At 41.3% G+C, this 13382-nt stretch overlaps 1 protein-coding gene across 4 annotated transcripts in view; it reads left to right on the forward strand.

The window, feature by feature from the left end:
- Positions 1-13382, forward strand: part of smap1 (small ArfGAP 1) — a 121097-nt gene that overhangs the window by 105950 nt on the left and 1765 nt on the right. For all 4 annotated transcript variants that reach the window (XM_017464052.3, XM_047154130.2, XM_017464055.3 and 1 more), the window contains 2 exons: positions 9462-9684; positions 11734-12065. In XM_017464052.3, coding sequence (XP_017319541.1) covers positions 9462-9684; positions 11734-12065 — 555 coding nt within the window. The remainder of the gene's footprint in view (positions 1-9461; positions 9685-11733; positions 12066-13382) is intronic.

Consider the following 13382-nt stretch of genomic DNA (forward strand, 5'->3'; position numbering starts at 1 on the left):
CTTTAACCTCTGCAGCAATGATGGCAGCACTCATACGTCTATTTCCCAAAGACAACCTCTGGATATGATGCTGAGCACGTGCACTCAACTTCTTTGGTCGACCATGCCGAGGCCTGTTCTGAGTGGAACTTGTCCTGTTAAACCGCTGTATGGTCTTGGCCACCGTGCTGCAGCTCAGTGTCAGGGTCTTGGCAATCTTCTTATAGCCTAGGCCATCTTTATGTAGAGCAACAATTCTTTTTTCCAGATCCTCAGAGAGTTCTTTGCCATGAGGTGCCATGTTGAACTTCCAGTGACCAGTATGAGGGAGTGTGAGAGTGATGACACCAAATTTAACACACCTGCTCCCCATTCACACCTGAGACCTTGTAACACTAACAAGTCACATGACACCGGGCAGGGAAAATGGCTAATTGGGCCCAATTTGGACATCTTCACTTAGGGGTGTACTCACTTTTGTTGCCAGCGGTTTAGACATTAATGGCTGTGTGTTGAGTTATTTTGAGGGGACAGCAAATTTACACTGTTATACAAGCTGTACACTCACTACTTTACATTGTAGCAAAGTGTCATTTCTTCAGTGTTGTCACATTAAAAGATATAATCAAATATTTACAAAAATGTGAGGGGTGTATTCAGTTTTGTGAGATACTGTGTATAAATATGCACACGCACTGTATAGTAACCCTGCATAAATATAATGAAGTTGTGAGCTTGCATTTCATGCCCACAGTGACTAGAGGAGCTGCAGCTCGTCACTTCTCTCTCTCTCTCTCTCTCTCTCTCTCTCTCTCACATGAGAGCCCTGATCTCACTGCACATCAGCACATTTCTGACTTCTGAACAAGTTGTGATCATTAACATAAACCCCCTCTGTGTTGTGATGCAAATACACTTCAATGCAGAAGTATAAAAAACAAAAGAGGCACTTGCTCTTTCTTCACTGGAAGATATTAAGCTTGAAAATAGATAACCAGTGATCTAACGATACAGTACATGTATGGTGAAGTTTTATTGTGAATTTGGCCACATGATATCCTTTTATAGCATTTGTATAATATATATATTTTTTTATTTAATTAAGTAGAAACAGCTGATCTGATGTTACATTTTTTTTTTAACCTTTTTTCAGATTTTTAAATACTTTTTTAAAATAAATAATGCAGCTTACATATTAAAAAATAACCCATATATTTATTATTTGTAACAACTGTGATATACACTATATGGCCAAAAGTATGTGGACACCTGACTATAAGCCCCCATGTGCTTTTTGAACATCCCATTCCAGATTTGGTCCTTTTGCTGTTATTATATCCTCCACTCTTCTGGGAAGACTTACCACTAGATTTTGGAATGTGGTTGTGGGGATTTGTGCTCATTCAGCCACAAGAGCATTAGTGAGGTAAGGCACTGACTGACTGAGGGCACACAGTCGGCGTTCCCGTTCACCCCTAAGGTGTTGAGGTCAGGGCTCTGTGCAGGGCACTCGAGTTCTTCCACTCCAACTTTGGCAAGCCATGTCTTTATGGACCTCACTTTGTGCACAGGGGAATTATCATAGTGGAACATATTTGCCTCAGTTCCAGTGAAGAGAAATTGTAATGCTACAGCACACAGAGACATTGTATACAATTGTGTGCAACCAACTTTGTGGCAGGTTTTGTCAAGAACCACATACAGGTGTGATCGTCAGGTATTCACAAGCATTTGGCTATATAGTGCATCATGTATCAGAGAAATGCATTTGAGAACCATAATATGGTATTTTTATCATATCACCCACCCCAGTTGAGAACTTTTCTAAATGCTTAGCATGCCACAGATTTTCAAAAAGCATTGTGAGCAACTCTTATAATGTGGAAACAGTACCACCATAGCAAATTTTTTTTAATCATAATCGTAAATAAATCTTTGTCTACTGCATCTGTAGCATATATGAGCTTATCAGAGACAATTTCAGCATCTCTGCTGGTTCCTGACAACAGAAACAATGTTTACTCAAACTCGCTTATAGGGACAGAGAACGAGGCAGACACTAATTCTTTACGCAAAACATATTTTTGTAAAATACTTTCCTGATTCTTTTTCAGTCAGTTATGTGAAAATGAAGATTAAAATCTTTTCAGAGATACGGGTACTTTTCAGAGAGGAAAGATATTGTGCTCGTGTGTTACCGGTGCAGTTGTCTGGGTCTGACTGCACAGTAACCCAGCAAACCATTCATGAAAGTAATTAACAGGGACTTCTATTTTTATAGTATTGCTCCACTGTCGGAAAGATGCATAAAATTATGTACAACCTGCACTGGTATGAATTTCTCTCATTTCTCTTTCATTCTCAGATATAAATATAAAAGCATATTCTAAACATTTATTGATGTCACTCGTCAACATGTCCTTACGCTTCCATTATAAGTACGATTCCAGTGAACATGTTTTCTGTTCTTTCCTCAGTATAGAGAAATGTGAGTTATTGTGTGAGGTAATATCTTATAGGTTAGGAGTGGATGGAAAATAGGATGGAAAAGCACTTATTTATAGAGCATGCAGCATGGCAGTTCAAGGAGTTGTGGAGTACCAGGTTAGGGCTAATGGAAGTCCGGTTCTGTGGAGAGACGGCTTCAGGTCAGATACAGTTCATCATTCTCACACATTTCTCGGATTTAATTATTTTTTTGCATCTATGCTATTACCGCTGTTTAATAATATTCTTTAGAGCACTCGTTAAAAACACCCACTCCCAACAACAACAACCAGATGTATGAATTATGACTATACTTTTGCACGGTTGTATTTTATTGTCCTCTTTCTTGCTGCAGTCCTCAGTCTCACAGCATCAGTGGTCCAAAATGGCTTGCCATTAATGCTGTTGATGCTGATTTCTCTTAAAGAGCCCCAGTCAGTCAGCCTGCTGGTGTGAACCGGCATCTTTACTACCTCCAAGCACACATTTGTCATTTGAGAACTCTTTTGTTTGGTCTTTTCTTTCGTTGACTCTCCTTTCTCAGCAAGTCTTTCTCTGGTTTCCCAGGCAGATGGAGGTTGCTGAGGGGAACTGGATTAGCTCAACCCAGCCCTGTACACCAGCAGAGTGCTAATTATCTGTGTACGGCTGCTGATCACACAAAGCCTGTTCTGTTTCACAGGAAGCCGCTGTGTGTGTGAGAGTGAGAGTGAGAGAGAGAGAGAGAGAGAGAGAGAGAGTGCACGCCAGTGTAACTTTGGTTAGTTGGGGGTAGTTGGAACTGGAATATTTATGGCCTTCCCTGAATGTCAGGGATATACTGCACAGTGTTGTGTAGTGCCTCTGTGTGTGTGAGAATATTCATTGGTGTGTATGTGTGATGTGTTGCGTTAGTTGCACAGCTTTAAGATCACAGGAATATTTATAGCCCTCCTTCTGTAATCAAGCAAACTTTCAGTAATGTGTATAGACTATTGCAGTAATGGCCTCCTCATTCACATAGAAATACAGAAAAACACAGCAGAGTGTAGAAGAATACGAATTATAGAGCAGTGGTCTTAGCATCATCCATTATTAATCCTAATAGCTTTTGCCCTCTTCCCCTGTGGATGCCTTTGAGTGATTTGCTTGTCATGTGATGAGTAGTGGAGGAGGGCTTGCGTAATCCTTTTTTTTTTCTTTTCCCCCATTATCCCTGTTTCACTCCTACAGAAAATGACGAGCTTTATGGTCACAAGTCTTGCATGTCACAACACAAATGTGTGCATATATATTGGTTGTTCCCCATGTGTGTATGTATGTTCCTTCTGACGGACCTTTAATCTCATATTTGGCTTCTCACATAGTGCTGCTCTTCAGTACTGTTCTCTTCTCAGTAACATCAGTCAGAGGTGAGTCCTTGCATCCCATCAATGCAGTACTGCGCTTACACTTCCACGTTAATGGATTTGTGGGCGGCTGTGGCTCCGGTGGTAGAGCAGGTAGGGTTGGCAGTTTGATTCCTGGCCCATTACTCCACATGCCAAAGTGTCCTTGGGCAAGACACTGAACTCTAAGTTGCTCCCGATGGCAAGTTAGCGCCTTGCATGGCAGCTCTGGTACCATTGGTGTGTGTGTGAATGGGTGAATGAGAACCAGTGTTTGGAACCGCTAAGGTTAAATAAAAAAAAAGTGCCATATAATTGCAGACCATTTAGCAGTGGCCATCTCTTGTAGTGTCACCCACCAACCAAGCTTTGCTGTACCTGTGCTGTATTACCCAGCTACCACATATGGGTGGAGATAAAAATAGCTCATCCCATCAATTTGGTCAAAAGCAGAATGTTCCTGATAATACCTCTTTTTTTTTTTTTTACTGGAATAGCAATCTTCAGTAGTCCATTAACTGTCTATTACCTGTCCATCAAAGCTTCCTTGTCAATTTAAATTTCATTTTCTTATGGCCGTCACTCTTACTGGAGATCCAAGAATAATCCAGCATCTGCAATTTAGGCTGAATCCCAAATAGCTTTGTGTTCACCTAATTTATTACCTCACATAATGGAGTTGCACACACTACCCAAGTGTACTGTGCACTTAGATCACACTACATGCACAATAGAATACTATTTGAGATACAACTACAGAAACTGCATGATTCTCATGCTTTTGTTGTATTAAAATGTATATTGATAAACTTTTTACTTAAGCCTCTTTGTATTTTCACTAAGGATTAAATTATTGGCACACTTGAGTGTTCGGCTCACTCTGAAAGGGAGATGACAAGAATATCAAATAAGATACACTGCTCCTTTTTTTTTTTGGTAAGAATCGTAAAGCCTCAAGAGGGAATGTGTTGCAGTGATTTTATCATGTGTAAAGGTGCCTTAAACACGACGTGAAGCAATAAACAATTCTTAAAATACCATGCAATATATAATTGGTTAACATTAAGCTTTGGTTTCTAAGCAACGTAATGGACAAAGATTGGTATTTTATGCACAGAAAAATGGCCCGTCTTATTGGTGTAAACTTGCTGCATTAAGACAGAATTCAATTGTTATGATGGGGTCACAGGTGTGCATACAATGGATATAAAAATTCTACACACCCCAGTTACAATGGCAGGTTTTTTAAATACAAAGACATGAAAATAAGAACATTTATTATTTCCACCTTTAATTATATAATGCAACCTATAAAAAAAATGTAATCAAACATTTTAGGGGAAAAAATAAAATTAATAAACTTATGGTTACCTGGTTGCATAAGTGTGCACACTCCTAAACTAATACTTTGTTGAAGTACCGTTTGATTTTATTACAGCAGTCAGTCTTTTTGGGGTAAGAGTCTTATCAGCTTGGAACATCTTGACTTGCCAATATGTTTGCATTCTTCATTGCAAAAGCATTCTAGATCTGTCAGAGTGCGAGGGCATCTCCTGTGCACAGCCCTCTTCAGGTCACCCCACAGATTTTCAGTTGGATTCAGGTCTGGGTTCTGGCTGGAACTTTCCAAAATGATCATCTTTGGTGAAGCTCTGTTGATTTGAATGTATGCTTTTGGTTGTTGTCGTGCCCCAAAGGTGCAAGTTCTCTTCAGCTTTCTACTAGATGCCTGAAGGTTTTGCACCCAAATGCTGCCACCATCATGCTTTACCACGGGTATGGTGTTCTTTTTGTTTTGTTTTTTTAATTTCTTTTTGTACCAAATATACATTTTGGAATTATAGCCAAAATGTTCAACCTTGGTCTCCTCATATACTAGCACATTTTGCCATGAGGCTTTGGTGATCGTGTGTATGTTTTGGTAAAATATGCACGTTTTGGCTTCCATCTAGCTACCCTACTTTATAACCCAGAGATTTGAAGAATAAAGAATATCGTCATTGCATGTAGGGAACAAAGTCCTGCAGCTCCTTTAATGCTGCTCTAGGCCTCTGGGTAGCATTCCTGGGCGATTTTCTCCTGGTTTTCTCATCAGTGTTTGAGGGATATCCTCTTCTTGGTAATGTCTGTGTTGTGCCATGTTTTCTCTACTTGTCAATGATTGTCACCACTATGTTCCATGGTACATCTAGTGCCTTGGAAATTCTTTTGTACCTTTTCAACAATGAGGTCCCAGTCATGCTTTGTAATCTCATTGTGGACCATTGCTTTTGAAGTAAGATGCAACCAAGATGATGTCAGCAAAAGGTATGTCAGGTATGTGGACTTATATGCACTGTATAGCAAGGATTTTACAATGGCTTTAAACGTGGCTCAGTCAGTCAGATTTTACATCTGAGTATCATTTGACAACTTGTGCATATTACTAGTTAGCACCTGATCCCCCGGAATGTTCACGAGATGCATCATGCACAGTCCCGAGTTTGGATTTGTTACCAAGACATGCCGTGCTGCGCTCTTCACTGGAAAAGTGCTAATATTCTGACTGTGCTTTCACCCCAGTCCTTCATACCCTGTCCTCAGAGACGTCACTGCTTCTCCAGCCTTCTGAACAACACAGTGCCCGTTCAGCCCTGGGGCTTTGGAGCTCTGACACAAAGGCAACGGGAGAGCTGAGGTGTGACCGAGTGTCTGAGTCTGTGCCCTTTCACTCCTCTTATTTTTCGTTTTTTCAAGTTACTTCTGTTCATCAGTCGTCTTTTACGGGGCCTCTAGCAGTGGAGCTGAGCCATTCTTCTTTGTTTTTGCTCAGTTCATTTGCATCCAAATGATATGTAGCCTCCCTTTTTCCTCATCACTCTTGGTGTCATGCCTTTGAGTGATGAGCTTGTGGGAAAGCGATAGAGGGTGAAAGGTATAGTAATTAGCTACGTAGTGTAGCCTCAAAGCTGCGGCGCAGCTCTTGACAGGCCTTGCTTTACACCTGTCTTTACAGAGAAGTAAATTGCTTTCACATAAATGACAACAGAGATGGAGGAGAATCCATAGGCTGTGCAAACACAGAAAAAGGGCCCCATACATTTGTGTTAAGAGTAATGTCTGGGTTTTTAGTTTCTAGGTAAAGACATCACTGGGTGTTCTGTCTAGGAGGCAGAGATGCTAAGGAGAGATAGAAGAACTCAAAGCCTTGGTGTATACTGTTTGTAGCTAGATGTCTTCCATCTTTAAATGACTTTTACGGGGATTGACTGGTTATTAATTTGCTCATTTGGCAATGTCAGCCTGAATCCTTTTTTTTTCTGTTCGTTTCTCTTTTTTTTTGTAAAAAAGGACAAGAATGAACAAAAATGGAGTGGGGATGTACAGTAGTTAGCTTGCATAGGCATGGCGGAGTATAAATGTAAGTATAAATATAAGTAACAGCTGTTACATTGTGGTAGATGCTGCGTTCAAATTCAAATGAGTTTTTATCAGTAGAGGGGGATTGATGATGACTTACAGCCAGCACTTAGCTGGATACCATTCACCAGAAATGGCTAATATTCCATCTTCAGAATGAATTTTAAGAAATGGCAAGCAAGAGAGCACCATCCTGGGGGGCCAGTAGTGGGAGTGGGGGGGGGGGGGGGGGGGTCTCAGTGGTCGCTTGACGATTAAGGCTCTAGGTTACTGATCGGAAGGTCGGGGGTTCAAACCCCAGCACTGCCAAGCTGCCACTGTTGGGCGCTTGAGCTAGGCCCTTAACCCTCTCTGCTCCAGGGGTGCCGTATCATGGCTGACCCTGTGCTCTGAACCCAACTTCCTAACATGCTGGGATATGCAAAGAAAAAAGAATTTCACTGTGCTGTAATGTATATGTGATCAATAAAGACTCATCATCCCATCATCAAAACATGCATCTCAGCAAGACTAAACACACATTTTACCTTAGGGATTGGCCACACTATGTGGCTTCGTAGGCTTCAGTCCTGCTAGTAGCAGCAGTGATCGTACCTTTATAAATAAATTTAATGGCTGTACACACTATAATGCTGTAAGCTTGCTCCATCCATAGAGATTCAAGTTTGTACACATGAGCACTGTGCACAAGAAGTGTCATCAATTATAAATAAGCAAGTCCAGGTTGTTTAGCCTCAGGTACCAATCAAGTTTTGGGTATTACATATCATGTTGCAAGTCCTGCAAGTATTTTCCACCATCCTAATGTCCTTTTTGTTACACGCAAATGAATTAATATCAACTCCATGTTGTTCTTTAGCTTTTAGACACTGGTCTAATGAAAATGTGAAAAAATAAATAAATAAAAATCTTATCTGACTGTATTGATTTACCCTAGCTGTCTTTATGCATTTTGTGCCTCTGCATTACTATTCTCTTTATAAAAACCACGGTGCTGAAATGGAAAAGCAGCACACCAAACTGCAAAGAGAGTAGTCTAGTGATATAAATTATCATTAAACCTATATTAAGCTATTATATTAGACATGTTTATGTGGGTAGACAGCATTCTTAGCACATTTGCATAGTCATTGAACAGTACAGCCACTAAATGATTTTACAGACCTTTACGGACTGGCAATAACTACAGATTGCATAATGTATAAACTCACCATCCACTTTATTAGGAACACCTCTACATCTACTGCTTATTTATGCAGTTCTCCAATGCATAAAAACCATGCAGATACTGGTCAAGATCTTCAGTTAATGGTCATATCAAATAACAAAACGGGGGGAAATGTGGTCTCAGTGACTTTAACCATTGCATGTTTTTATGGTGCCAGACAGACTGCTTTCAGTATTTTAGAAACTGCTGATCTCCTGGGATTTTCACACACAACAGTCTCTAGAGTTTACACAGAATGGTGTGGAAAAGCAAACTGGGGAAGAAAAAAAACATCCAGTCAGTGTCAGTTCTGTAGGTTGAAATGCCTTGTTGATGAGAGATCCGAGGAGAATGACCGGACTGGTTTGAGCTGACAGGAAGTCTGCAGTAACTCAAATAACCACTCCTTACTGCCGTGGTGAGCAGAAAAGCATCTGAGAATGCACAACATTTCAAACCTTGAGGTGGATGGGCTACAGCAGCAGAAGAGCACATCAGGTTCCACTCCTGTCAGCCAAGAAAAGTGGTTTGAGGCGTCTGTAGGCACTGGTTCACCAAAACTGGACAGTTGACCTGGACTAGGCAATCCCCCAAAAACTCAACTGTCCAAATTTAGTGAATACTAATGAACTGATACTGATGAATATACTGATGAGCTCTGTATAAGCCTCAAGTTTGCTGGTGTATTGTGTGATCTGTGTATATATTTCAGTTTAACAGCCAACATAATGAGTCACATTCTACACACCAGTATCCCCAAATTAAGAATTACTAATTAATTCTGCAATAGTATAATATATGTTACAAGTCAGGGTTTTTGTTTGTTTGTTTGTTTTTTTTCTAGTAGCTGTTGGACAAGGCATAGACATGAGCTACTTTCTTATAATTTTCTGATGTGCAGCAACAGGGTACTAAGCTTATATTAATGAGAGTTATAGTGATGGTATTACAACTCAAGTTGCATACAAAGTGCTTCTTGAATGTGGAATCACTGAGGTGATCATGTCCCCTGATCTGTGCAGGTCAATTCCACTAAAGCAGCTGGGAGCACACCTGCAGGCCCTGGTGTGGGAGCTACCTCGGGCGCTGTGGGCACAGCAGGAGCAGCTCCTGTCCAGTCTGATCTGGACCTGTTCAGTGAGAACAGCAGCAACAAAGCAGAGGAATCCACCAAGAAACCTCTCTCTAAGGACTCTATCCTCTCCTTGTATGGGTCCAGCACTGTCCCACAACAACCTGCACCAGGTAAACACCACACCACACCACATTTTCAGATATGGACTTAAGAGACCTGTGCATATTATGAACCACCGGTGTGTTTCCGAGAAGAGAAAGAAGGGCCATGAAAAGGGGATTTGGTAGATGTTTAAGTAAAGTAAATCTGTCTGTGTTTTGCCTGTTTTCTGTGTATGTCTCTCTGTGCATATCTGTCTGTCTGTATATGAATGGATCATTGAGTCAGTCTGTTACAGTGGTTTTGTGCGTGTGTGGTTTGTCAGAACCACCCAAAGCAAACTTCTGAAGGCCTAAAACACAAATGTCCAGGCTCTTGTCATATCAAAACTGGACTACTGCAACGCACTACTTTCGGGCCTCCCAGCCAGCTCCATCAAACCCCTTCAGATGATTCAGAATGCAGCAGCACGCCTCGCCTTCAACCAGCCCAAAAGGACCCATGTCACACCCCTCTTCATCTCCCTCCACTGGCTTTCTGTAGCTGCCCGTATCAAATTCAAGGCCTTGATGCTCATGTACAAGACCTTGTCTGGAACAGCACCCCCCTACCTCAACTCTCTCCTACGTTCCCACAATCTGCGATCGATTAATGGCCAACGCTTCGTAGTGCCTACTCACCCTGGCTCAAGGTGCCTTTCCAGAACCTTCACACTAACTGTCCCTCAGTGGTAGAATGAACCTCAATCCAGACCACAGAATCTCTCACCATCTTCAAAAAAACAGATAAAAACCCATCTCTTCTGTGAACACATAACCAACCCCTAAAATGCCAACCACACGTTATCCTTTTTTTTAAAAAAACAACAAAAACCCAACTTGCTCTGGCACTAACACCTCTACTCTGTGCACCTTGCTTTTCTAGAACTAAATTAAAAATCTTGTATGGTAGCACTACTTGTATTGTTCTCCGCTTGATATATCGCTTTGCTTGTATTTCCTCATTTGTAAGTCGCTTTGGATAAAAGCATCTGCTAAATGAATATTCAATTCAATTTTATTTGTTATAGTGCTTTTTACAACGGTCATTGTCTCAAAGCAGCTTTACAGAAATATATAAACACGGGATACAGCTTTTAAATGTGTGAATTTATCCCAGTTGAGCAAGCCGGTGGCAAGGAAAAACTCCCTAAGATATACAAGTAGTAAATGAATAAATGTACATGTAATGTTTGCTTTTTAAGAACATTAGGAGGTTTGTAGCTGTTGCAGGCTGTCCTTCAAACAGTGCAGCAGGGTAGTAAGCATCAAGTAATAATCTGTGAAAGCACATGTCATTTTGTCTGTTTAAATAAAATGGTGTCCAGCTTTAGACTGAGATGTCGCACCGCATCTAAGAAAGACTACAGTGCATGCAATCATCACATCTCTGAAGTGTTGGGCAGGAAAGGTAAAAAAAAGGAAAAAGAAACAATGTAGCATTTATCAGTGCTGCTCTGGTACGTTTGATAAAATAGTTTAACTCTGCTACAACACTTCCACCGGACTACTACTTTAAACAAGTAGCTTCGGTATACCAATACTACTGACTTTCCTCGAAGACCTTCATCCTGCTACAGCAGCTGCTTTTCTGTTTCCAACCTGCTGAAAAGAAAACATAAACCAGCGTTTAGCCCATGATTGAATGTGAGTATCAATTATTTAGCTATTGAATGGTTCCATGATTCAGCACAGTGATGCTGCTGAACGCAGTTTAAAGCTCCTGCCTGGCTCACACCTGGCGTGTAGCACTCTTTAAACAGCACATTTCCGCAAAAGTTCAGCCTCCAAATGAAGGCTTTGCCATTTCTCCACTGTCGAGTCACCTCTTAATAAGCCCTTTCAGCTGGCGCACCTCCTTCTTCCTCTCTCATCTCAAAGATCACTTGAGGTGAATTGGCCTGGCACTGCATATTAGTGCACGCTTCATTTTGGGTCTGTCTCTGGGCATTTGTGTACACCTTTCTCCCGTCATTTATTTCTTGGTGTTTGTGTGCTGACTGATCTTTGTTGTTGTTTGTGTGTATGCCGTTGTAAGGGTGTTTACCAAGGTTTTTCATTTTGTTTTCTCTCTCCCTCTAGCTGCTATGTTCATTGGTACATCTCAGATGCCGTTTCCTGCACAGCCTCAAGCTAACTTCCAGGCCTTCCCAGCTATGGGCGGCCCCATGCCGCCCACCACCATGATGGGCGCAGTTATGGGCCAGGGCGGGGCTATGATGGGCCAGAATACTGGGATGATGGTTGGCATGACTATGCCCAATGGCTTTATGGGAAACGCCCCAGCGGGAGTAATGGGGGTGGCGCCTGGCATGATGGGAGCGCAGGCTGGAGCAATGCCAGCAGGCGTTGTGCCCCCACAGAACATGTACACCATGCAGCCTGGCCAACAGACCCAGTGGAGCGTGGGACAGGTAAAAGACTCGACCTGCCGTATTCATAATATTGTCAGACACAAAGATACTGAATCTGCTGATGGCATCATGTGGACGCATTTGCTGGAGATTCAGTGTGCCAAACACTTAACGCAGCATTTTGTCAGCCCACAGTGGTCTTAGCTAATGCACTGTATCTCATCTCAGAGGGCTGAGCTTTCACTCTTATGATCGCCACATCAGCAAATCCGTATGATGCCGAACTAGTGCTGGTGGTGGGTGGATCATCAATCTAATGGCTGCCAGGCTGTATAGAGATGTCCAAAAGCATAGATATTATAATACTCAGTTTGAGTAAAAAGTAAATTGATACGCCACCATAATCCAGCAGGATGTTTGCCAAACTAATAAAAATGCATGCATAAATAAAACCTTTTAGGTATTTGAAGGCTGCTTCATCCCAGACGTTTACAGGATTTGATACTACAAATTAGACAGTGATATTTTTGATCAATTACAGTGAAGCCTTCATCTAAAGAGGCTGTCGTATTCTCCCATCAGAATTAGAAAGATCATTTAACAGCATCTAATCTTCAGTCACCGCCTGTTTAAAGGTGCTCATTCAAAACGAGACCCTTGTTAATTAGGACTGTCACAGTTTTGCCACACAGAAAATGACTGCAGTATCTTGGGGACATGCTAGTAGAGCTCATGATAAGTTATTCTGATGAATCCCACCTCCTGCCCTATGATTGGCTAATAGTTCACATCACTTCAACCATAGCATAGCAGTTGAACTTAAACAGTGCACTTTATTTGGCCCACTTGTCTTACAGCAGAAACCTTTAACTGGATATTTGTCTCACCTTGTTCTCATTCTGTTGGTAAATTAGGTTTACTTTGTGTTTGTATGCCATCATATTGTATTTTACATCCTGCTACATGTACTCTTTGATTCTCCGGATAGTTAAAAGCTCTTATAATACTACAGGGCGGTCTAATGAGGAAACTCTGTGTAATAGGGTTCTACATAAACTATTTAAGGGTCCCCAAAGGGAGAAACCGTTTTTCAAAGAGTGTGTTCAGAATATTTATAGAAAATAATAAATGTAAAACGTACCACCAGAAATATTTTTGTGTTATGTATACTGTATTTACCAAAATAACCTCTCATAACTGACAGCAGTGCAGTGACCATGACAGCCACACTTGGCATGTATCAACACCCGGTCCTCATTGCATATTGCATACAAATACCTACACACCGTCTCGAACCTCTCACTCTACAAGGTTAAATATGTATTATAAATCCAGCATGCGTCTCACATAAGTGCAACCCGAATTAAAGTCCCCTCA

This window comes from Ictalurus punctatus, chromosome 3 (genome assembly GCF_001660625.3).
Source record: "Ictalurus punctatus breed USDA103 chromosome 3, Coco_2.0, whole genome shotgun sequence".
NCBI classification, from domain to species: Eukaryota; Metazoa; Chordata; class Actinopteri; order Siluriformes; family Ictaluridae; genus Ictalurus; species Ictalurus punctatus.